Source organism: Rhipicephalus microplus, chromosome 5 (genome assembly GCF_043290135.1).
Source record: "Rhipicephalus microplus isolate Deutch F79 chromosome 5, USDA_Rmic, whole genome shotgun sequence".
Taxonomy (NCBI): Eukaryota; Metazoa; Arthropoda; class Arachnida; order Ixodida; family Ixodidae; genus Rhipicephalus; species Rhipicephalus microplus.
The window spans coordinates 72,548,131-72,572,001 of NC_134704.1; the positions used below are offsets into that span (position 1 = coordinate 72,548,131).

The 23,871-nt window shown below is 46.8% G+C and overlaps 2 protein-coding genes across 2 annotated transcripts; both read right to left on the reverse strand.

The window, feature by feature from the left end:
* Positions 1–779: 779 nt before the first annotated feature.
* Positions 780–3,400, reverse strand: LOC142817293 (neprilysin-1-like). Its single transcript, XM_075894344.1, has one exon. It carries the CDS (start codon positions 3,278–3,280, stop codon positions 1,433–1,435), a length of 1,848 nt encoding a protein of 615 aa, XP_075750459.1. The 5' UTR covers positions 3,281–3,400; the 3' UTR covers positions 780–1,432.
* A 16,429-nt stretch (positions 3,401–19,829) lies between these two features.
* LOC119173819 (neprilysin-1) lies at positions 19,830–21,988 on the reverse strand. Its single transcript, XM_075894345.1, has one exon. The coding sequence runs from the start codon at positions 21,808–21,810 to the stop codon at positions 19,963–19,965; it is 1,848 nt and encodes a 615-aa protein (XP_075750460.1). The 5' UTR covers positions 21,811–21,988; the 3' UTR covers positions 19,830–19,962.
* Between the last annotated feature and the right edge of the window lie 1,883 nt (positions 21,989–23,871).

Genomic DNA, 23,871 nt, shown 5'->3' on the forward strand with positions numbered 1-23,871 from the left:
AGTGTGTTGAGTACATCTTAGTCGAAACAAAGAACAACAAATGGGTATATATACTGAAGCACACTGAACAAAGGTATACTGAAGCGCGTAAACCACTGGCCATTACTAGCAACAGCATAGATTCGAATAAAAGGCAAGCGCATAAGGGGGAAGCAGAAAGTCAGGTGGGCAGATGAGTTTGAAGTTTAAGCCAGTGGCCCCACATGACACTCGACCACATCTGCCTGCCTTGTCTACAGTTCAAATGAAGCTGCCCCCCTCTTCAACTACAAAAAAAAAATGTTTTGCCTACGCCCCTGGTGTTTTTTTTCTCTTTCAGGGAAGTGGGGAGAACGGACTTCAACAACACCTGGTTTTGGTATGGATTTATCTGTGCCTGTCATTTTGTCTTTTGGAGTCTCCATTTCGGGGTTCTCCAGTGAGAGAAAGTATGTTCGTTCGTGCGTCTGCCCGTGCGTATGCACCATTTGCTTGTATATTTGAGTTCCAACGACGCACATGTACCCGTCCCCTGAAAAGTTTGTGGAGCACGAAATTTGCAAGATGGCTATATTCCCGCTTTATCTGAGAACATAGCCTCCAGCCTTTTGGGTGCAGTTGTACGCACACGTATGTGCGAGAGCGCGTTCGTGTATGTGTCTGTATATAATAGACAATTTACCTGCGCATAAGCGAATCCATTTTGTAATCGGAAGCTTTAATTTTATTTTTTGGCGTGCAGACGTTGCCCTCATCAGGGCTGCATGTAAGTAAACCGATTAAGCACGCTTTCACAATAACAGACGTATATCAATCCAATGAGGTCACACGCAACAAAAATCACAGTTCAACCGAATACATACGCCAAATTAGACAAACCCGCGAATATATTGCAAGGAGCCTCGGCAAAGTACATTCTTAGAGTCATAACGTATAAAAATCTACGTGTATGCATACCACGTTCTCTAGCGTCTGCGCTACTCGTAACACAATGAGTACCAAATTTCACTCGCTTTATGAAAGTGCATACTTTAGTGCAATGGTACGACAGACCTGTCGCGTGTCTGTCCTAGACATTGTTAGAGCCGCTGTACAAACGTGGTGAACAAGGCTAGCTCGAGCTCATCTGTATCCTACCACTCTGGCTTCGAGCTTCGAAGCTGGAAAAAATATACAAGTCGCTCGCTACCCGTAAACTCGCCATACCGTCATTCGCATGCCGACGAATACATGGACGTTTAGAATACCCCAGAGGCCATCAAGATCGCGCGATAGCACGTACAGGCCTCGCACAGACCAACGTTCAAGGTTTTGAGCCTTGACCTTCGACATCGATATGGTTCATTTTGTGAATACACAGGCCCACAATAAATTATTTATAAAGTTATTACCCAATATGCGCTAAAGTCAAATAAATCTATGTATAAAAAGACACGTTAAAATCACGTTTTCGCTAAAAGAAGGGACACCTCGTTGCAGGGTTCATGGGTGTCCCTTCCGAGCACTTAAACGCAGTGGCGAAACTCCTTATCTGGCGAATGGGTACGTTGCATGCGTCTCCGTTGCCGTCCACGGCGCACGTGATGAGGCAGTAAGACATGAAGAACACTTGGTCGTCACTGTACGCCTCGAGTCCCTTGAGCTGGTAAATGTCCACTGTTTTGCGGGCCTTGATGGCCAACCGGTACGCCTCGTACGAGGTCCTCAGGCCGAGCGCGGACCAGAACAGTGGTCTGGACGAAGCGACGTCACTGCCTGATCGAGACACGCCGGCTTTGAGGTCGCACTTGACGCGTCTTTCGTAGTCCTCGCGGCCCGCGATCCACCACAGAGCCTTCTCACCTTTGTCGAAGCTTATGCCTCGCTCGTCGAACGCCCGAGCCACGGAGGTGGCCATCAACGTGCCCATCGAGCCGTAGGTGCTGGAGAACGTGCTATCGACATAAAACAGCGGCGGCTCGAGCACTCCGACAGCGAAATAGACGCTGTTGTAGTAGTAGCTGTACGAGGTGGACACATGGCCGTCGCCTAGCTTCTTGGAGAAAGTGTTGACGAAGTCGTCCGACGTCAGCTTCTTACGGAACGATTTCGCGATGTTGACAAAGTTATCAAAAAACGAGCTCGTTGCGTTCGGGAAATCCTTGTACACCGCCGCGACCGCGAAGCTGGAGAAGAATTCGCTTCCGGGCAGGGAGTCGAGGTTTAAGCTCTCCGATACCTTGGCTTTGAGCTTTGTCTTGACCGACTCGTCGATCCAATCGGCATCGGCGGAGGCTCGCTGGTATGCAGCCTTGACGCTGTTGAAGACAGTGTCTATACGAAGCCGCACATCATCCGTGAATCGCTTGAGCAGATGACCGTAGGAGACGACCAGGCCGAACGTAGACGCCACGTGAAAAAGGCAGGTGCCCTTAACTTTCTCCTGGAGCTCTGCTGCGGAGCCCTCGAAGCGCAGATGCGGTTTTCCGACGATTGTCCAGAAGGTCAAGCGGATCAACACCCACGCGATACCTAGACGGAGCGACTCGTCCGACATGCTTTCCAGCAGGTTGCCGATGTTGTCGAGTATGGCCGGGTGCTGGATCAGCAAGACATCGTCTGGCCGCAAGGTGTACTCCGAAAAACTCTGAATCACGTATTGCTCCCACTTGTCTTTCCCAGACTTCGTTCGCTCGTTGACGTCCTTCAATGTCATCTTCTGTTCATCCATAGCGTCTGGTTCAAAACTAAGGGATGCGTTGACTACTGCCTCGTAGGCCTTGATTATCTCTTTCAAGAAAGTAAGCGTCGGTGCCGGCGCTCCCAAGTACCTGCAGTGTTCTTCGATAGACCGCTTCATTTCTTCGGGCTTGGAGGCGGACCATGAGGGACTAAGCACTCCGCGCTGGATGAAAAGTGTCCTGGGCCTGCTCTTGAATCCCGGCACGACGCGCACGTTGAAAATCAAGTTGATATTCCAATTAACAGTGAGGTTTACCAGCAGCTTGAGTGGAGGCACGGTGTGATTGCTTTTCTCGGGCCATTGCTCGGGCCATAGGAGGCCGAGGTCTCGCTTGAACTTCGCGAACTTCTGGACCTCGCCTTCGAGCGAGTCTTCTGATCGATTGGCCGTGCAACTCTGGTAGTAACGCTGCGCAATCGGAAGGGCGGACTCGTTGGCGTTCCCCTCCAGCTCCTCGATTGCTATGGCGAAGGAGTTCGCAAATATCTGCTCGATCATGGAACGGTAGTGACCGCGCGGCTTCCAGGAGCCGCACGAGAAGTGGTAGAAGTCGGAGCATGGATCCACCGAAGCATTCATGGCGTCGATGATCGCCTTTGCGTGTGCTATGCAGCCCGCCGTCGTGCACGTTCCTATCGTTGGTGCGTTGAACCACTTCAGTAAGAACAAAGCGGAGCTAAGTACCAGGAAACAGGTCAGTGCTAACAGTATGCTGATGGCCACCGCAGTTATCTTCGGACGAGAAACAGCTGCTGCCTCGGAGGACGGCACCTGATAAAATTGGAAGAGAGGAAAAAAGACAATTAAAAACTAAACAAATACACATCATGCAAACAATGACCACCATACGTAAATAATGTTATTGTTTTAAGCACACAAAAGAAAAGTGTCAGCGAAGGTATGGTAACCACAGACTATCATACACAAATATTGTTAATTGTTTCAAATATACTGAAAAAGTTAAGTCAAGCTAAAGTAATAGTGTTCCGTGGTGCAAGGTCCGCCCGGTGATGATCCGTATAATCGTCGTACAGAGTCCGCATACCCGTCACAATATCATCAAAACTCTGTGTATGGCATCCCTGTTGTGATAAGAGAGCTGTAGCGAGTGGCCGTTGCTGACAAAATAGGTTTCAGTTTCTCCAGATAGCCTAACTACTTATTACGGTATATGACATGGGTTCACGAAGTAGGGCTTGTAGCTTTATTAAAAGCATAATATGCACTGACACAAAATAATCGAAGCTCTCATCGTGCCAGGGTCGTTTCAATGATCAGGTTACACGTTAAAATAGTAGCCAACAAACACGGGCACAAAAAAGTAAAAAAGTAAAACGCCGAGTAACTACTGAAAAAATGCACAGCGGAAAAATATTTGATACTGTAATTGCTGCAAAGTTTTATCGCTTCTTAAATACGACATGGGACGCTGAGCTTTCGTAACTCTTAACACTGTATTAACGAACTGATATCTGTCGTTTACCAAGCGGTTTGTGAAATGTATTGCGTGTGTTTTTAAGATCCTCTACGTAATAACCCTGGGCTCCAACAGTACTTGAAACAAATAAAAGGTAAGAGAAGTAATGAATAGGTTCATGCGCAAGAAAAATCTCAATATTCCAGGTAATTTAATATGCTTAAGCTTGTTTCTGTATTGGCGCTCTCTTGTGATGCACTATTCATCTGCGTATTTGCTATTGGACAACGAAACACTGAACAATGTCGTTTGCATCCCTAGCTCATCAACAACTATGTCGTCAGTAAGCCCTGTTGGACGTCGTACACTTGCTGTGGTCGTGACCAGGGCTACAAGCTCTGGCTCACCGCGACAACAGCAGGCTCAGTAATCGCCACGCCGGAGCAACCAATCATCGTTTGTGCCGCCCTTTTGAGCATTTCCACGCGCTACCCGCACAACCGTAAGGCCCTTTCAAGAGCTACCCGCACAGCTGCAACGGGACACCTGCAGGGACACCTGTTGCACCCAAGCGGGAGGCAATGAGCGAATTGGCGACGCTCTTTCGCACTCCGCTGGGGTGTGGCAGGTGCCCCGGCACGTGCGTTGCGGCTGGGCGGGTAGCTCTTGAAAGGCCCTTTGGGCCGTTCCACGAGCTACCCGCACAGCCGCAACGCACATGCCAGCACACCTGCCACACCCAAGCAGAGGGCAAACGAGTATCTGTCACTCACTTGCGTGTGGCAGAAGTCCTGACACGTGCGCTGCGGCTGTGCGTTTAGCGTGTGGAACAGCCCTTATGGCTGTGCGGGTAGCGCGTGGAATGGCCCTTCCACGCGCTACCCGTTTACGTGTGACACCACTCCGACGCTGTCATGTAAGCCCATTATGCACAAGGGTGATCACCTGAATAAAGAAAGACATCTCGAGGCGACCCTCATTCTTGACTTAGGTGCATGGATGTTTTGGGGTGTCCCCTGGAGTGGCGGGGGCGAATATTTATCATAATGCTCCTATTAAGTCAAAGTACGGGGCAGACTTAGCGTCATCCCCCCCCCCTTTTTTTTTTGGTGAGTAAGAGGTGCTCGTCCCCCTCTTGTCCCCTTCACCGTGCGTACTCCTATCCTTAAATAGCGTAGGTGTCTGGTAGGGGCGCTATAACGTCGGCGTTCGTTGGCCCTGGCCTACTCCTTGGGTTAGCATTTCACGCGCTTCGGAAGCAAATTTCAGAGGCTACGTAAATAGAAGTCAGTGAAGCACTTTACGCACTTTTACGACATCATAGAAGTCAGTGGTTGAGATCCTCGCCAGGTGCCGCGACTATCCCACCTGCTCACTACGTCACCATAAACTCCGTCAAATAACTTTAATAATACTGACCGTTAATTCGTCCTTGTCTTCGGTAAAGTAACGCTCCGATATCATGTGTGTACATTATAACTCTTGACTTGATCCAGAATCATCGATTGCTTTTTCTAGAAGACTTTTACTAACTTAGTAAAACCAGAAATAAATGCTTCACCGGTAATTCTCGGCAGATATATGTTCGGGGATGGAGCCAAACAACTGGTTTGGAGGAGCTGCCAGATGTACGTCGAGCTGGCCTTATCCAACGTCATGCTGGTAATGATAATGATGATAAGTAAAAAATCGTTTATTCGGCAGCCACTCACCTGTTTCTTCCCATCTTGTTTCTCCTGTTGTTCCACCTGCTCAGCGGGCGTCAGCTTGCCCTGCATGGACCCAGAACCGGGAGTGAGAAAGAACGATTCATATGCTAGACATGTACACAAACAGACATTCGTACAATGCCATCGGCGCTCACGCTTGGGTATTCGACATTGTTCACAACAATTATGAAAAAATTGGCCGCCTAAAGCGCTTTTTAATTGATCTCGTTCAGTATAATCTCAGTTAATTGGCAGAAATCATGCGCTTACGTCTAAGGAAATTATTTACGTGAATAGTTTTTTTTTTGCTAGTCAATTCACGCATGTTGAATGGACGTTTGTGTAGCTAAGACGGAGACCCGGTGTTTTATAACGAGCCAGAAATTATCGAAGCGTATTCCGTTGTAGCTTTTCACTCTATCACAACATTTATGGGATCCGTTCTTCAAACTTTGCTTATGGTGAAGTTAGCTTGAAGGACATTAGGAACATATAAATTATTAGATGCGGAGCATCTTATACTCGCGCCTTGTAGTGCGCCGTCCGCGCCGTCCGCACCGCTTCTCGAACATTCGACAGCTGACGCGCGCGCATGCGCCGTCGCGCCGTCGCCCACTCTTCCACCATCTGTGCATCCCTTCCTCCTCTACACACCGCGCGTGCTTCACTCCTCCACCATCTGTGCACCCTTCCTCCTCTACACACCGCGTTCGACATCTACAATTCTCCTGATTCTCCAGTGGACGCGCATGTGGCGTCGCGCTTCGAGAACATTCAACAGCTGACAGTGCATGCGCCGTCGAGCTGTATATATACTCAAGGTCGGCGCTCGCTCGCTCAGTTGCCGCTCGTCGGTTGGTTTGTACGGCGCGTCGACGTCCAAGATCGCGGTGAAATGAATTCCAACGAATCCACAAACACAATGATCGACGTCCCTTCGACCAGCGCCGCCCTTTCGCATACGTGTGTACGTGTTCACTCATTTAACACCCCCTCCTAACCACGTTAACCAATTTAGCCATCGACCCAAGTAAGTCGCAATTTAACACCCCATTTCACAACCACGTTAACCAATTTAGCCATCGACCCAAGTAAGTCGCACTTTAACACCCCGTTAACCAATTATATGCTCCGCATCCTCCTCAGTGTTCCCCCGAGGGAAGCTGCGGGCAATTTTTTTTAGTGAGTACTGCTTCGTTTTGCGTCGGGTATCACCCTTAGGTACGTATGCTATGCTGACAAAGCATGAAGACAAACTGGTACAAGTGCGGAGACCTTTCCAGGTTGCTTATGCCAGTTTTCTTTTTCAAACTTACGGACAGCCGAATTTTCTACATGATTGTGTGCATTATGATACAGAGAAATGATTGGTGCTTTAGTCATAGAGAAATATAGTTTGATATGTTAATCGATGTTTTAGTGCTAATTTGTGAAATGTTTATAATAATTTACTTGTTCTTTATGTGCTTCTTTTGTTTACATACAAGGTACATGTACAATAAAGGTTCCATTTTTATCTTAGTCATATACAGATTCGTTGTAAAGAAACATGGCTGATCCCTCCATCATAGAAATTAGTGTAGCACAAAAGTGAATGTCTGTTGGTGTTATGGCTATAGCATTGTTTGGCGTGAATGCACCCACATTGACAACTGCTGGCACATCTCCATCGCGACGACTAACGCACGCTATTATGGTTTAACTGCAGTGGTATCTGAAGTTTTTAACGTGTATCTGGACACAGCGTATCGTTAATACCGCGCAAAGATGGCATCAACAAGCGCATGATAAATGCCGGTGCTTGATACGCACTTCTCCATAGCGTCAATTGAAGAGAGAAATGCCACGATGTGTGCTCTCGAGTAATAGAACGGCTGCGCTCACGCATACACTACTACCATGGTCCTTTCTACTGCACTGCACTTCAGCAACCCTTGAAGCAGAATTTCGTAGCTCGAGCCGTGAACGCGCGCAGGCGTTCCGCGACATTAGACAGTTTTAGTTGAGCGTCTACAAGTGCTCTGCGGACGCAGTCTGCCATTTGAAATAGCTGGCAGGCTGCGTCCGCAGAGCAAGTACGAATGTCCAACTAAATCTGTCTATTCACCCACCGGCAACGTTGCCTTTCTGCAGCGCCCACTGCGTCATAATTTCTTGCTGCGTTATGGGTAACGAGACAAAGACAAAAAAGGGACTACAGGCCAGTCGTTTCGCCGCCAACTACTTCTAGTGTGACAGTTCAGCACTGCAATAAAAACAAAAAAGAGAGTGGGAAAAAGTAGGTCTGATTATCATCTGGAAACCCTTTTATTACAGTCTTATCTTTCCCAATTGGTAGCGTCCATTTCATCAGTGTCATATTCGTGACGTAAGTACGTCAGTAATGTCTTGGTGGACCCCAGCATGAAACACTTTCGTGCTAAAAAATTGAGGGAGGTCACGCCAATACAGAGAGATCCCTGACCACGTGAAGTTGGAAGTGCGCAGCACATTCGAGTGCTAGCCGAGGAAAAGAGAGTAACCATGACCTCCAAGTTTACTGAAACTTCATTTTAGGTAACATCGTGCGTAAAATACATACCTCGCAGCATAAACCTCTGTCTGTCATGTACGTCCATGGCGTTCCGTGGTACTCCGCGCCGTTGAAAACGTAAGTGCACTTCACCGTAAAAATATAAACAGTGCGGCAAAGCACACGTTCAAGTGTATTTCACTTTTCGTTGGTAACCAAGAACAATGAGGCGGTAATTTTACACAAACAAGACATTCATATTCCATGTCACTGTAAATAGAAGCCGGCAGTGTTGAATAAGTCATTTCAATTGAACGAAGCTAATTCATGTTTGCTAAGTGCTTGGACCAGCGCAGCACGAAGTCTCGATGATATTGATTAAGGCAACACATCTTCATCGTAGGAGAGATACTAAAAAGAAAAGTTACCATCCATCTGATGGGATATCTTCCAAAGCACCTGCTTTTGATTAACCAACTTACCACTGACATAAGAAATTGGACAGTTCTAAAAAGTATAACTGGAATTCTTGTGTTTTACACGTCAAAACCACGATCCTGTTATTAACCATATCGTACTGTGTGTGGCATTAGGTGCACAATGTGCTAGTTATGTTGCTTTTTTTTAGATGTGAAGCAGCTCTTTGACTAGCCTGTGTAACGCTGTCCCTCTGTGCGTCCTTACGAACGCGCCGCAATGCGCTCCCCTCGCTGCACGTGTGAGAGCGGTGACAAGTAGGTCACACCGCAGCTGCGCGTTGGCATCACACTCCCCTCGCAGTGCGCGCTTACGTCACCCTCTCCCTCACCTGACGCGCTCGCCGCAGCACCCGCAACTGCCACCTCGTCCGTTCGCCCGCAGCGCCTGCCGCTACCACCGCTCGCTCCGCTACCAGCGACCGCCTCTCGCTACACAGCAGCCTCGTTGGTTCACGCGCAAAAAAAGTGACGCGCGCCTAACGTACACCTGTACGTGTCCAGCACCTGTGTCCACTCTTAAAAAACGACAGGATGTACGCCAGCCACCGCTTCAAACGAATCTTCCAGCGCTCACCACAGCACCCGCGTTAGCGCCGCTCAACCTGTGACGTGACGTCACCCGTGCGCAGCGCCGCTTATTGGCATACCGTCTGCAGCAGCAGCAGCAGCAGCAGCAGCAGCAGCAGCAGCAGCAGCGGCGGCGGCAGCAGCAGCAGCGGCGGCAGCAGCAGCAGCAGCAGCAGCAGCGGCAGCAGCAGCGGCAGCAGCAGCGGCGGCAGCAGCGGTGGCGGCGGCAGCAGCAGCGGCAGCAGCAGCAACGGCGGCAGCAGTGGCGGCAGCAGCAGCGGCAGCAGCAGCAACGGCGGCAGCAGTGGCGGCAGCAGCATCGGCAGCAGCGGCAGCGGCGGCAGCGGCGGCAGCGGCGGCGGCGGCAGCGGCGGCGGCGGCGGCGGCGGCGGCGGCGGCAGTGGCAGCAGCAGCAGCGGCGGCAGTGGCAGCAGCAGCAGCAGCGGCAGCAGTTGCTGCCGCCGCCGTTGTTGTTGTTGTTGTTGTTGTTGTTGTTGTTGTTGTTGTTGTTGTTGTTGTTGTTGTTGTTGTTGTTGTTGTCAGCAGCAGCAGTGGCAGCAGCAGCCGCCGCCGCCACTGCTGCTGCTGCTGCTTTTGTTGTTGTTGTTGTTGTTGTTGTTGTTGTTGTTGTTGTTGTTGTTGTTGTTGTTGTTGTTGTTGTTGTTGTTGTTGTTGTTGTTGTTGTTGTTGTTGTTGTTGTTGTTGTTGTTTATTACACTTCTCTCGGAATACGCGCTCATGAGTGGAGATCAAATCAGCCACCTTAAGCTGAGCCGCAGCTATGCATAAAATGATGAGAGAGTCAACATTTTAAATCATCTCAAAGCTTTTGTGGAAAAGAAGCAGTTCCGCCGTTGGGGGCGAAGCAATGAATACAATAGGAATATAGTAGAAAACCCTCCATGGTGCTCTAGTGGTAATGATGATGACCCGCACGTCGCGGGACCTAATTCCGACCGCGGTGGCCTCATTTTTCATGGAGGCGAAAATACTGGAGGCCCGTGAGCTTAGATTTAGATGCAAGTTAAAGAAACCAAGGTGGTCAAAACTTCCGAAGCCCCTCACTACGGCGTCTCTCATAATCATATCGTGGTTCTGGGACACTAAACGCCAACAACTATTAGCAACACAGGGGAATGCCATGCGAAGTATGGCCTTAGCATCGGACCTGGTTTGGCTCGAAATGTTGGCGTGAGGAAACGCGATGGCTGCGGCGAGTGAAGCGCCTTTCGTGCTGTACGTTGCTTCAATCAGAGTGGTGAGAACACAGAACGCGCAGGGGTACGAGCCGTCTGCTGCGTAAATACAACGCTATGAGCCATATCAAGACAGAACGCACGTAATCTTGCCAGGCCGGCAAAAGTGCGCAGTTGCTACCGCTAGCCACGCAGCCCTTACTTTACACCCCTCTGGGATAATTTCAAACCCCCGTCCGAGGCATTTAGTGTTGTGGAAGACGGCCCTTGCTGCCCTCTCAAGACGTGTGCTTTCAACTGGCACGAAACATGCGATACGCAGGACAATGTTATAGCTTAGAAGTGTGGTAGCTTGGGCTAGTTGGTATGGCATGACGATAGTTATAGCGCGAGAACAAAACGACGACACAGAGACAAGAAGGACACGAAGGACACGAGTGCTCGTGTCGTGTCCTTGTTGTCTCTGTGTCGTCGTTTTGTTCTCGCGCTATAACTATCGTAATGTTATAGCCCCTGGACTTAACACGGAACCACACGGTGACGGCAGAAGTGGGTCTGGTGTTTTCATATAACTTATATAAAAAGCACACGGTTGAATCACACCAAAACAACGTGAAATATTTGACTTAAATGTAGTGTTGAACTGACGTAAGTTATAATCTATACGATAATAAAATAATTGACTTTGTAGAAAAAAGGACAGATTCATGTGGAGTTCTGAAAGAGATTTACTCGTAAGCTGATTAAGCGAGGTGCAATTAGCTCGGCTCACCTTTCCTGTTTCCACAGTGCCTTGTTCCTTGGGTTTGTCGTACTGTTTTCCTTGCTTGTCCACTGCCTTCTGCACTCAAAAAAGGATATAAATGTTGGCACGAAAAGGATATCGCCGTTTATCGTAAGGCAGATAGCATAAGTGCGTACGATGAAAAAAAAAGTTCATTATGTCAAGTATGGGCATTAGAAGGATGGACGTGTGGCAATGCCATGCCGAAATTCTCATACTTGTGCCATCGTTGACAGCCAAAGATAAAGAATAAAAAAGCTACTGCGCGTTATCTTCGTGAGCGCACACTCATATTGTTGATTTGTTCCTATCTCACTTAATTATTTCGTCGTCTTTCCTGTGCCCTCTCTAAACTCAGTGTAGGATATGAAACCGGATGTTCTATTAGACCACCTTAACATTGTTTTGTTTCGGTTTATTGTAGGGATGATATCATCCCTGGATAGTCATTTTCGCGTGAAGGCGCACGCTGGTCGGGGTAGTTAGCATATTCGCCATCGTGCGAGTGCTGTCGCGGTGTCACTGGGGTGCGTCGATGTGCTCCGACGAGCCCACATCGAGGTACCCTATGTGTCACCGGCCCGTCGGCGATGCTAGGCGGTCACACGGGAAACAGCAGTCACTCTCATCTGGGGCTTGACGCACGGCTGAATGGTCGTCTTTCGCGGCAAGTCGGTGGGGACGATTCCGCAGCTCGGTGTCACGGACTCAGTGGAAAATCGAACTCCGTGGTGAGCCAGAGCATCACGTGACCATTTGGACGCTGGCGACTCCGCTATCGTCGTGCATTTTATACGTGTTATATTGTTAGTGTGCGTTATATTGGCAATACATTTTGTTCTTTGGCATCTCACTTCCCTACTTTATAGATCGGGCTGGCGAGATCGTCGTTATCCAACAACTGTCAATGAATGTGCATGTGTTCTGTTCACCCCGATATGTAATTCGCCCGCATATTGCTAGAGCGTGGCTCAGGCTTCACATTAAGTACGCGTTCCAAAACTGGAATGGTACTTACTAAATGCTCCACCTGTACGTTATAGTCTTTTGAAAACCAGTTCTGTGGAACCCCTCAAGGTTGAGCGAGGATCGTCTTGAGAAAAAACGGCATCCACCAACAAAGCTGCAAACGATTTGCCTTATACACTGTCCCAGTTATTTGAGTTGTAGATTTATCCGCCCTAGCCCTGTCAACCACAAGTGCCCTGGTTGGCTTGATATGTAGCCCGTGCTCTTCAGATGGCCCAATTTTTAACCCCCGAAATGAAATGAACTTTCGTAAACTAGAATGCTTTACTTTCCAACAACTCTGTGCGTATTTACTCGTAGCTTTGTCTTACATGCGGACGGATTCAGAGTTTTCCTTTCGTGATATATTTTTAATCTGGTAGTTTCATTTGATAGCATCATGTTGCATGGCATCCTGATTGATTGAACTATCGACGTGCTTGGCAACACAACTTCATACTCTATAGTATGTTTTTTTATGCAGTGTGCCTATGATTACACAGTGGTCAGCCGAGGAACACCAAACCACCTACCGTCGTCAAGTGTATAGCATAACAATATACAAACCATGTTAGAAGAACGCCTCCTTATAAACACATCGCTGCAATTGCAAACCGTCTGTCTAGCTTATAAAAACTTCAAAACGAACTCGTTGTAATGGTTCATCTTCAAACACGTCCCTTGGCATAGACAATAGGAAGAACGCTGTCGACATCCTGTATTATTCTGCTTAGTCCTCTTGGAAGAGATAAGGTTTTCGTGGTGCAGCTATTGAACGCCTCATAACTATAGGTGACTAAAACGCCAGCATAGAAACTCTTAAGCAATGACGCGTGTAGATATTCATACCTAACGCAATAGCACATAGCGTGATCTGACCGTGTTTGTATCGCCTTTCCAAAAACTAGCCTCGGTGGAGACCCAAGCCATGCCGCAAAGACAGCGAAAAGCTGGACGCCCCTCGGTTGGCGTTTTTATTCGCATCTACCTCAAATTTTCGCTCTCTACAAACGCTGCTCTTTCGTTCACAATGTAGTCGACCTCGACAACGGAATTTCTGTGAAACGAGCCCTGTAGCGCTATCGCATTAATAGGAACGCAGGCACTTGGACTGATGAGAAGTCGTTGAACAGCTAAGAAAGGTCGCTGGAGCCAAGCTTTCGACAAGAGCCGCATTCTGATGTGCCCGACAAAGACGTCATCCTGTTAAATGTTGATTCCAGCGAACTTTCAACGAACTCTGGTCGCATTGAACCAACTGTGGTCACTTCGCTAAACCATGCATGCACAACGGCCGCACCTTGCCCTTAGTCATGAAGCGCTGCTGCTGTTTTCGACGCTTCTTTTGCGGCTGTTCATCACCAGCCTTCTCACTCTTGCTGTCTGTGGGCGACTTCTTCTCCATGAGCAGTTGACCGTCGGCAGCGCTCGGACAGGTACAGCCAGGACTGGCGAGCGAGTGAGCCTCGATGCGGCCAGCAATATGGCGCTCTGGAAAGCAGGCTCGCGGCTACGATGCGAGAAAAGCCCGAGCTGTTTGTGATGATGATGACGAAGGCAACGATGACAACCCGGCTCATGCAATGGCGCATACCCACTAATGAATACTGTTAATGACTTGATAGAGGGATAAATTGAGGAGAGAGGAAAAGGTTACTGGCTTGCTGCGTTCAGTCAGTCTATACCATCATTAAATGTTTACTTACAGAGGCCTGGATTCATTCCTTACCCCCTATGTATCTATTGTATTGAAACAGAAACGATCGAGCGCTTCTTCATGGAGTGTCAAAGATATCGTAACTTAAGGCAAAAATTTTTAAAACCACATTTTCAAAAAGGGGGCCGTAAAGTTTTTATGTATACATTGGCATTGTTTTCCCTGGGGTCATCGGCACTGGGGCACTGCGAAAAGATCATTTAAGATGCTATATTTAATTATTTGAAATAATCAAAGAGAATGCCATGTTAAAACTATCAGTACATCTAAAACATTATGTTTCATGTATTCTTTCACCTTAATTAAATTAATTAGTTCATATGTTTGACTTTAGGTAGCATTGCATTGAAGGACACCAAAATTATCACACATATATTTCTCTCTGTTAAGATTATCTCTTTCGCATAATTTCGCCCATCTTTTCTCGTCTCTCTTTCTTCTTTTTTATCATTATTTTATTTTGTTTCGCAAATTCTACTGCCGAAGGCCTCGTGGTCGATCCCCCGTGGTGGGTAGTGCCAATCTTCCGAGAATAATTCCTCATCGTCATCAGTCGATCCCTTAACTTGGAGCGAGATAGTGGCTGTGTTCCAATTGTTAGGCAGCACGTAGACAGTCTACGAAGACTGCTTAGAAGACCGCACCAAGCCCATGCTGTCCGAGAATTGGAACACGTTTAGACAGCTTTTACGCGATGATGCGCCACCTCGCGTCGAGAAGAAAAAGCTAAAAGAAACGATCGTAACAGATGTAATTTTTGGCTTATTTCGTGTTAAAAACATAAATATACTTTACTCACATTGAGCGTCTGGGAAAGCGTCTGCTTGTCTGCAGACGGCCATTCTGGCGAGATTTGATCTATCTGAGCGATTCACTGAGCCGCCATCTTGTTTAGAAAGCAAAGTAGCCTGCATCGTATTTGTCTACGATGCGGTCTTCTCAGAGCGGTCCACTTTGCCGGCTACGTGAGAATTGGAATGGGACTTAAGATGGCCGTCGTCCATTTAGCCGTCTATTTAGCCTGTCTACGGTGAGTATTGGAACACAGCCAGGGTTGCCATGGGTTGGATTGGGTCCCGAGATTCTGTTGAACATTTCCGTTGCGTCCCTGAGGAGATTTCCGTGGTGCCGCATCGGTGTCCTTTGAAGGCACATTTCACCTTTGGAGAAAAGAGGAGAAACTGCATCGAAGTCAACCAGGCGCGCGTTTTGTTCGCTACACTACGCACGGGGAAAATAATCAAGGAAATACAACAATGAAGAGGGAGGAAAGAACTACCAGAAATAAAGTTCGTCCCACCATACGCCTATAAGTGAAGCTGCCACGTCGTTCAAAATATCACATGTAAAGAGATAAAACTCGCTGCAATAATATGCTGGGAGGCACCGGGCAATGTGAGGTTTCGCCTTGCCCAGCCAAAAATTTTCCCCTGCATGAAAGTTACGTATGGGACGCAGAAACGTTGTGACGGGAAACCCACGATGTTAGCTGCAGGCTCTCGACGCACGTTCAGCGCATGTTTGCTGTGTCATCTGGAGAACTTCCACGTCAAACATTCCGTTTTCTCATTCTCTCCAAGAAACTAATTTCTTACCGGCTATTTCATTTGCCACTGGATTTTATCAATAGAAATTTAACATTGAATCTTTTTTAACAGATCCTTCGAACCAAAATCGTAGCCAAGAACTTGTTGAAGGCCGCTTGTTGAAGTTCTTGTAGAACACCTCTTTTTATTATTTGTCCTCGGTAAAGCACCCACTTCCTTCTAAGGGAGATGCCCGTCCTCTATAGCAACCCCCCCACCTCTTGGCTGCTGTCCTGCTTCGGCGAGATTCATCGGTTGGTTGAACTCAAGAAGAGTGGCTCAACCCAGCACGGAAGACCGGCCGTAAGAGTTACGGCAGTGGGATTTCGAAAAAAAGAAAAGGGGGGGGGGGGGGGGAGGGAACGAGCGAGCGTAAAAAAACTATCTTTTTAGGCAAACAAAACGATTAGTTATGGTAACAAACTCTTATGAATTGGTATAAAAGAAAAATGAAAACTAATAATAAATATTGAATAAAAACACGTGAAATAAATAATGAAGAAAATAAGTAACAAGCATACACTTGTGATATTGGTGGTAACCGTTTTGATTATTTTAAATAATTATATACCACTCCATGTATGTATCTCCTGCAATGACCAATGTCGAGGCCCCTAGGGAAAATAAAACCACTTCACAAAGCTCATGCTCATGTTTTCGGGAAGGTGGTGTCAGAAATGTTTGCCTTAAATTTCGATACCTGCGGCATTCTGTGGAAAAGTGCTCTACGGTTTCTGCTTGTTTACAACACTAATATTGAGTGGAAGAAGCAAAGTCATGTCAGTATAAATAAATATTTAAAGGTGGAATCTTCATCACAATTTACATTAGTGAGTGTCACATCGAACTGTCTTGTTGTACACCGTGTGATATACCTTGGAAACTCAAGTTGCTGAAAATATGTGCCATTTAGAACAAAATATTTGGTGTGTTCCTGATATATACAGATTTTTTTTAAATAGCGCGATTGTATATAAGCAGCAGGGTCTTAGAATATTCACAACGGGGCCCTGATTTGATGCTGTCACCAGTGTGTCCGCTGCTTCATTTAGAGTTAGTCCAGCGTGACCTGGCACACAAACCAAACGGACAACATGAACGTGATTGGACATGTACGTATAAAACTCTTATAAACAAGGCAATGTCTTAGTGTCAGAACAGTGCAAATGGTCAAAGAATCGGTCAGTATATGACCATGGAAGAGATTTATGTTGGGAGCTTGCGTGTAGCCAGAATAACTGCCATTAATAATTATGCCTAGAATATCGGCGTAAAGTCGGGCAGTCGGAGTGAAAAAGACCAATTTAATGCTGTTGAATAGATGCCCACTCCTGCTTTCTCGGCACTAACGGAAGCATCTATGGCTATAACTGAACTTATCTGTAGGCTATCGAGCTAGTCTTCGAGCAAACCATTCAAATATTTGATCGGCAAAAGTTGACCATTTTGAACTATATAGTAACATTCTATTCTTACCGTAGGATTTATCACCTGTGAGAAACTTGCATCCCAGATTTTGAGTTCTAATGTGTCTAGTGACTTTTGCACATAAACGGTTTGAAGTCGATGTAGCCAAGACCACTCACAATAAACAAAAATATATGGATGGCTCGCTTATAAACACATATTGGGAGCTTCTCTGTGGGGAGCCATAGATATTTAAAAATACTTGCACAGTTATTATACGAAACCAGATTTGTAGAGAGGACAGATATGATTCATGATGAGGAACATTGTTAGCTACAAACTTAGAGAGGCCTAAACATAGGCGTAATGCCTTACGTTCTATAGATAGAAGAGGGCGTAATTTATAAGTGGGTCCCCCACAAAACAACACACATTCAAGCTCTAATACTTGGTGGACATGCACGCAATATATCATCAACAATGTTGTTCTACGCATTCGGAATCGACCATTGTTGATGCGCCTTAACAAACCAATAGCACGTAATCCTTTAGACGCAAATTAATATGTGAACTCAAATTAAGATTTGCAATGTATAATATACCCAAATACGTTGATACACGGCCAGAATGTTATTCTACAGGTAGAGCCTGTAAAATAATGTCCTGGCCGTGCATCAACGCTATTCGCACAGGGGAACTCAAGGGGAATTCAGGAAGCGCACTCTTGTTAATATGGGACCCGTGCAGGTCGCTTAGCCACACTTCAAAGGCATTCAAATATGACTGTAAAAAATTGCACGAGTGTATGCAACTGTAAGCTGATAAGAATGCCATATCGTGTGCGTAGAGATACACTTGCACATTATCGTGAGCAGGGATAAAGCTTAATAATGTATTGAATAAAATGGATGAAAGAGCAGATTACTGAGGAGCTCTCCTTGTCTGTGTGTATTTTTTTAAGATAGTTCATTACGCGAAAAATGAAATGTGCGCCCATTTAAAAAAGTAATTCATGCAATTTCATGTAAGAGAACTTGAACACTTCAAATTTTACTAATCAATATGGCATGCCCCACAATGTCATGCACCCTAGTGATATCTAAGGTCCCCAGAACGGCGTACTGCTTTCTGTGCCGAACAAGTTTGATTCTAGCTTCCAGGTCAACATGCGCTCACCATATAGAGCACCCAGGTCTGATTACAATTTGAGATTCACTCAATATGTGATTTTGCTCTACCCATTCTTCAAGATGTCGATATATAACCCGCTCGATCGATTTGCTTTACAAGATTGCTCCCAGACATTCTCTATTGAAAAGTTTACAAGTTAACGAGATTGCTGGGAGACAAATCAAACATAATTTTTATAATCGCTGTAGTTATATTATCTGGACCCGGGGATGAAGCTGGCAGTGATCGCGCTACCTCTGATGTCTCTTCTAGTGTTGTTGCCTCATATTCATTAGCTTTTTCTGTGACCGACAAACGGTGAAGTAGCACCGACGTAAAGCGATCTTCAAATCATTTTCCAATTGCTTCCAGTGACTGCTACAATTTTGGGAGTGATAAACAAATCGATTATATATTTGTTGGTCAACAAACAACCTTTATGTACCGCATGAACCTAAATAGGGCTTTCTTATTTTTTTGTCTCCGACATATAACTGTAGTGTGTGAAGTTGTAATCTTCTTTTGCTTTGTCAACCGTTTGTCTGATTGTCGCAGCAAAACATTTATAGTTTTTCCAATTACATAAACACTGGTTGTGGAATAATATTCTCCAAGCTGCCTTTCGTCGCCTATAGTCGTGATCACCATCAGCGTTCCACCACGGTGAATGAGTAATACTTGTTGACAGCCTGAATTCGGCTGTTATTAATTATTATTATTATTATTATTATTATTGTTATTATTATTATTATTATTATTATTATTATTATTATTATTATTATTATTATTATTATTATTATTATTATTATTATTATTATTATTATTATTATTATTATTATTATTATTATTATTATTATTATTATTATTATTATTATTATTATTATTATTATACTACGTCCACTGCAGGATAAAGGCCTCTCTCACGATACGCCAGTCAACTCTGTCCAACGATCGACGCAGTAGCCGTATACATTGCAAGAGTAATCCAATATTTTTTATTCTCAGACGTGTATGAGTGTGCACATATTACAGCAAAAAGTGAAAACGATTTTACAGATCGTGAAATGAGCGCTTCAATAACGTTCAATAATAACGTTCAATAACTTCCAATGAGTAACGCAATGTATAGAAAAGTACACACGCCTACGTGATACAGTATCATTCCGCAATCTAAATATGGCGCCGAACTGAAATGCGGCGCTCGCTTTGATATGTTTACAAAGTGCTCCGAAACTTGTGCAACGCACTTGCAACATTCACATGAGTATCGCCGTGACAATCGCATATGTGCATACTTGTGATCCGGCAACGTGGCCAGCTAAATGTTCTATATGTCAACCTTGCACTACGTTGAAGCCACTGCAAGCGCACCGCTTAACGCGTGTGGAAGTTCACTCTTATAATGTTGATGCAGAAAAAAAAAGTCATCATACGTAAAAAATCTACTAAACCATGCATGGTGTGCATGTGCTGAGAAAAGTGTAAAAGATTCAGAAACCCGCCAGTCGAAAACTAAGATTTCGCAGTCACAATCAGACCTTACCAAGCCGTATATGTTCAGGATTTTCCCCCTGTGGTTTAGTCCAGAATACATTTAATTCGGTTGGAGTAGACAGGAGCGCAATATATTATTCGTGAGACACATACTTCACGCCCTAATTTCAAGTAAACAGAAGTAAAAAGGGACTGCGCTTTACAGCAAAGTGTCGCTATAAGAAGGGACACCTTTCCCTGGGGTTCATGGGCGCCTTCTCCGGGCACTTGAAAGCAACGGCGAACTTGCTCGACTGGCGAACTGGAATGTTGCATGCATCGCCGTTGCTGTCGACGGCACATGTAATGAGGCAGTACGACATAAAGAACACCTGATCGTCACTGTACTCCTCGAGACCCTTGATACGGAAGATGTCCACTGTTTTTCTAACCTTGATGGCCGACCGGTACGCATCGTACGAGGTCCTCAGGCCGAGCGCAGCCCAGAACAGCGGACTGGCGAAAGCGGCGCCACTGTCTGAGCGAGACCTGCCGGCTCCGAGGTCGCACTTGAGGCGCCTCTCGTACTCTTTGCGGTCCGCGATCCACCACGGAGCCACCTCTCCTCTGTCGAACACTATTCCTCGCTCGTCGAAAGCCCGAGCCATGGAAGAGGCCATCAGCGTGCCCATCGAACCGTACGTGCTGGAGAACGTGCTGTCGACGTGAAACATCGGCGATTCGAGCGCTCCGACTGCGAAGTAGACAGTGTTGTAATAGTAGCTGTACGAGGTGGCCACATGACCGTCACCTAGCGTTTTGGAGAAGGCATTGACGAAGTCGTCCGAGGATAGCTTCTTACGGAACGACTTCGCTATGTTGACAAAGTTATCGAAAAACGAGCTCGTGGCGTTCGGGAAATGCTTGTACACTGCCGCGATAGCGAAGTTGGAGAAGAATTCGCTTCCGGGCAGGGAGTTGAGGGTTAAGCTTTCCGAGACCTTGGCTTTGAGCTTTGTCTTGACCGACTCATCGATCCAATCGGCATCAGCAAAGGCTCGCTGGTAAGCAGCCTTGATGGTCTTGAAGACGGTGTCTATATGGAGGCGCACATCATCCGTGAATCGCTTGCGCAGATGATCGTGCGAGACGACCAGCCCAAACGTGGACGCCACGTGCGAAAGGCAGGCGTACTTTTCCCTCACTTCGAGCTCTTCTGCTGAGCCCTCGAAGAGCAGATGCGGTTTTCCAACGACTGTCCAGAAGGTCAAGTAAACAAACACCCATGCGATACCCAGACGGAGCGATTCGTCCGACATGCTCTCCAACAGGTGACCGATGTTGTCGAGTATGGCCGGGTGCTGGATCAGCACGACGTCTTCGGGTCGCCAGACGAAGTCTGGAAGGGTCTCCTTCATGTATTCCTCCCACTTGTCTTTCCCAGACTCCGTTCGCTCATTGATTTCCTTAAGCGTCGTCTTCTCTTCATCCCTGGCGTCTGGTTCAAAACTCAGGGACGCGTTGACCACTGCCAGGTACGCCTTCATTATCTCCTTCAAGAGGACCGGCGTTGGCGCCTGCGCTCTCAAGAACTGGCAGTGTTCTTCAATGGACCGCTTCATTTCGTCGGGCTTGTAGACGGACCATGAGGGACCTAGCACTCCACGCTGGAGGAAGATAGACCTGGGCCGGCCCTTGTATCCCGGGACGACACGCACGTTGAATATTAAGTTGACGTTCCAATTAACAGTCAAATTTACAAGCACCTTCAGTGGAGGCATGGCGACATTGCTTTTCTCAGGCCATTCCTCTGGCCACAGAAGTCCTAGGTCTCGCTTGAACTTTGCGAACTTCTGGATCTCACTTTGAAGCAAGTCGTCGGACCGTTTGGCGGTGCAACTCTGGTAGTAACGCTGCGCAATTGGAAGTACAGACTTGCTAACGTTTTCTTCCAACTCCTTGATGGCGATGGCGAAGGATTTGGCGAATATCTGCTCGATCATGGAACGATAGGGACCTCGGGGCTTCCACGAGCCGCACGAGAAGCGGTAAAAGTCTGAACACGGCTTCACCGAAGCATTCATGGCATTGAGGATCGCCTCCGCTTGTGCTATGCAGCCCGCTGTCGTGCATGTGCCCACTATTGGGGCTCGCAAGTACTGCAGTATAAGCAAGGTGGAGCTCAGCACCAAGATGCAGCTCAATACCGACACTGTTACGAAGGCCACCACAGCTGTCCGCGTAGGAGCCGCAGGTGCTGGCGGTGACAGCTCCTGAAAAAAAGGCGAAAAAAAGAGACAAATTTCTTAATAAACCAGACATTCCGACATCAAGGAAACACTGCAACAACATATAAAAACACAAAAACAAAACACAAAACACAAAAAAAACAAATTGCGAGTTCTAAACATGAAAAATAATATCGTTGCTTGCAAATATTCTTGAAAAGTTAGCGCAGCTTCCACCAAGTATAGCGCAAAGCTTTGTTAGAGCTGTGTAACACATCATTGGCGCAAACTTTCAAGTTTGCGCCGACGATGTTTTACACAGCTACACACCAACTAGTCCGACAGCATACGTTACTCACTTTGTTAGAGCAAATGTGGTGGGCAACTAGATGGTCCTGGTTCGGCTTGCCATTTACCCCTCTCCTGTCTCTTTTCCACTCCTTCCTATGCCATACTGTACTGTGTACTATGATATACAACAATATACACGGCTATACTTGCTCTATTTTTATTTTTTGAGATTGTGATCTCCTTATTTCTCTATCTGTCTTTTTATCTCTTTCTTCCTTTCTCTCATTTCTTTCTCTTCATGTCTGTCTTTTTCTCTCTCTGCAAATTTTTTTCTTGTCAATTTCAGTCTCTCCCTTTAATCTGTCCTTCTCGCCCTCCCTTTCCTCGCCCACCACCTTGCTATACACATTATACAAAATTATGCTATGTTTTGCTATTATGCCTGGATAGCCGAGTTGTTACGGCGATCGCATTCGGATATGGGGTCACAGGCTCGAGTGCCGCCACGCCTGGAGATATTCGCTTCCTTCATTCTCGTTTCTGTTTCTTTTCCTCTTTCTCTCTCTCGCTGAACTCGCCCTCTCCCACATAAGAGTTATTGCATCCCATGCAACACAAAACACCACACGTGTTCTGGAAGCAAAGTTGAAAACGAAGTGGACGAAGAGCGCGCGTGCTGGTTCATGGTGAGTGGTCATTTTCTATCTTGGGCACACGTGAAACCTCGGTCATAATAGATGTGCCGTTAAACAAACGTTCATCCCAACCTAATGGGACCATGTTTCATAAGAGGCTAGAGTCGTAGCATCCTTTCTTACTCAGCAGAGATGGAGATAAAACTACGATAACTGCAACTATAGACATCTTCGTAACAGTGAAATGTTAGGGAAACGCCTCAGCTGTTGCACTTTGTCGATGTATGAGGCAAAGTTTATGAAAGAGACATGCATGCTCGTCTCGGCAGCGGCGATGAGACCTTCAGCTTCAGAGGCGCGTACGGTAGGATCCTCTTGATGGATCTGCTTCGCTACTACTTCGGAGGAGCAAACCTCCCGATTCCGGCGTCGGTGCCACTGAGCTTCGGCTCCAACAGCTCGTTTAGCGGTAGCGGTGGTTGTGGTGCCAACCTTAGGCCCAAACCTTCTTTGCTCCCGCAAGTCTTGCCCTCTTGCACGCCGGTATGTGTACTCGCTGGCCTGCCGATCATGTGGCAGCTCGGCATGGATCATGTGGCATGGATCATGTGGCCAACTATGTTCATATATTTTTCTCGTGCCCGAGACTCTTGCTCCCTGCCTCTTTGCACCTAAGTGTCCTCAGCGGTGGGAGGCCGCTTTGTCCAGCACCAGGCCGGATCGCTAACTTCGACTGGTGACTTGCAATGGGCGGAAGAAGTCGCGGCTAGGTACGGCCTGGACGCCACTACCGGCAGCCTGAAGGCCACCCACAAAGTTGTTCTTCTTTAATGTTTTTTTTTGTTCCTTCGCACCACCACCATACGAAACGTTTTAACACGAAAGTGCTTTATGCCAGGTTCCACCGTGACTCCGTGACTTATTTCCGTCACAAATATCACGTAACATATTCAATAACAGATGGCAAAGAACGAACCGGCGACCTCGCGTT

What these genes read in the sequence shown, in the direction of transcription:
- LOC142817293 (XM_075894344.1), bottom strand. Translation starts at nt 3,280, where the DNA reads ATGAATGCTTCGGTGGATCCATGCTCCGACTTCTACCACTTCTCGTGC.
- LOC119173819 (XM_075894345.1), bottom strand. Translation starts at nt 21,810, where the DNA reads ATGAATGCTTCGGTGAAGCCGTGTTCAGACTTTTACCGCTTCTCGTGC.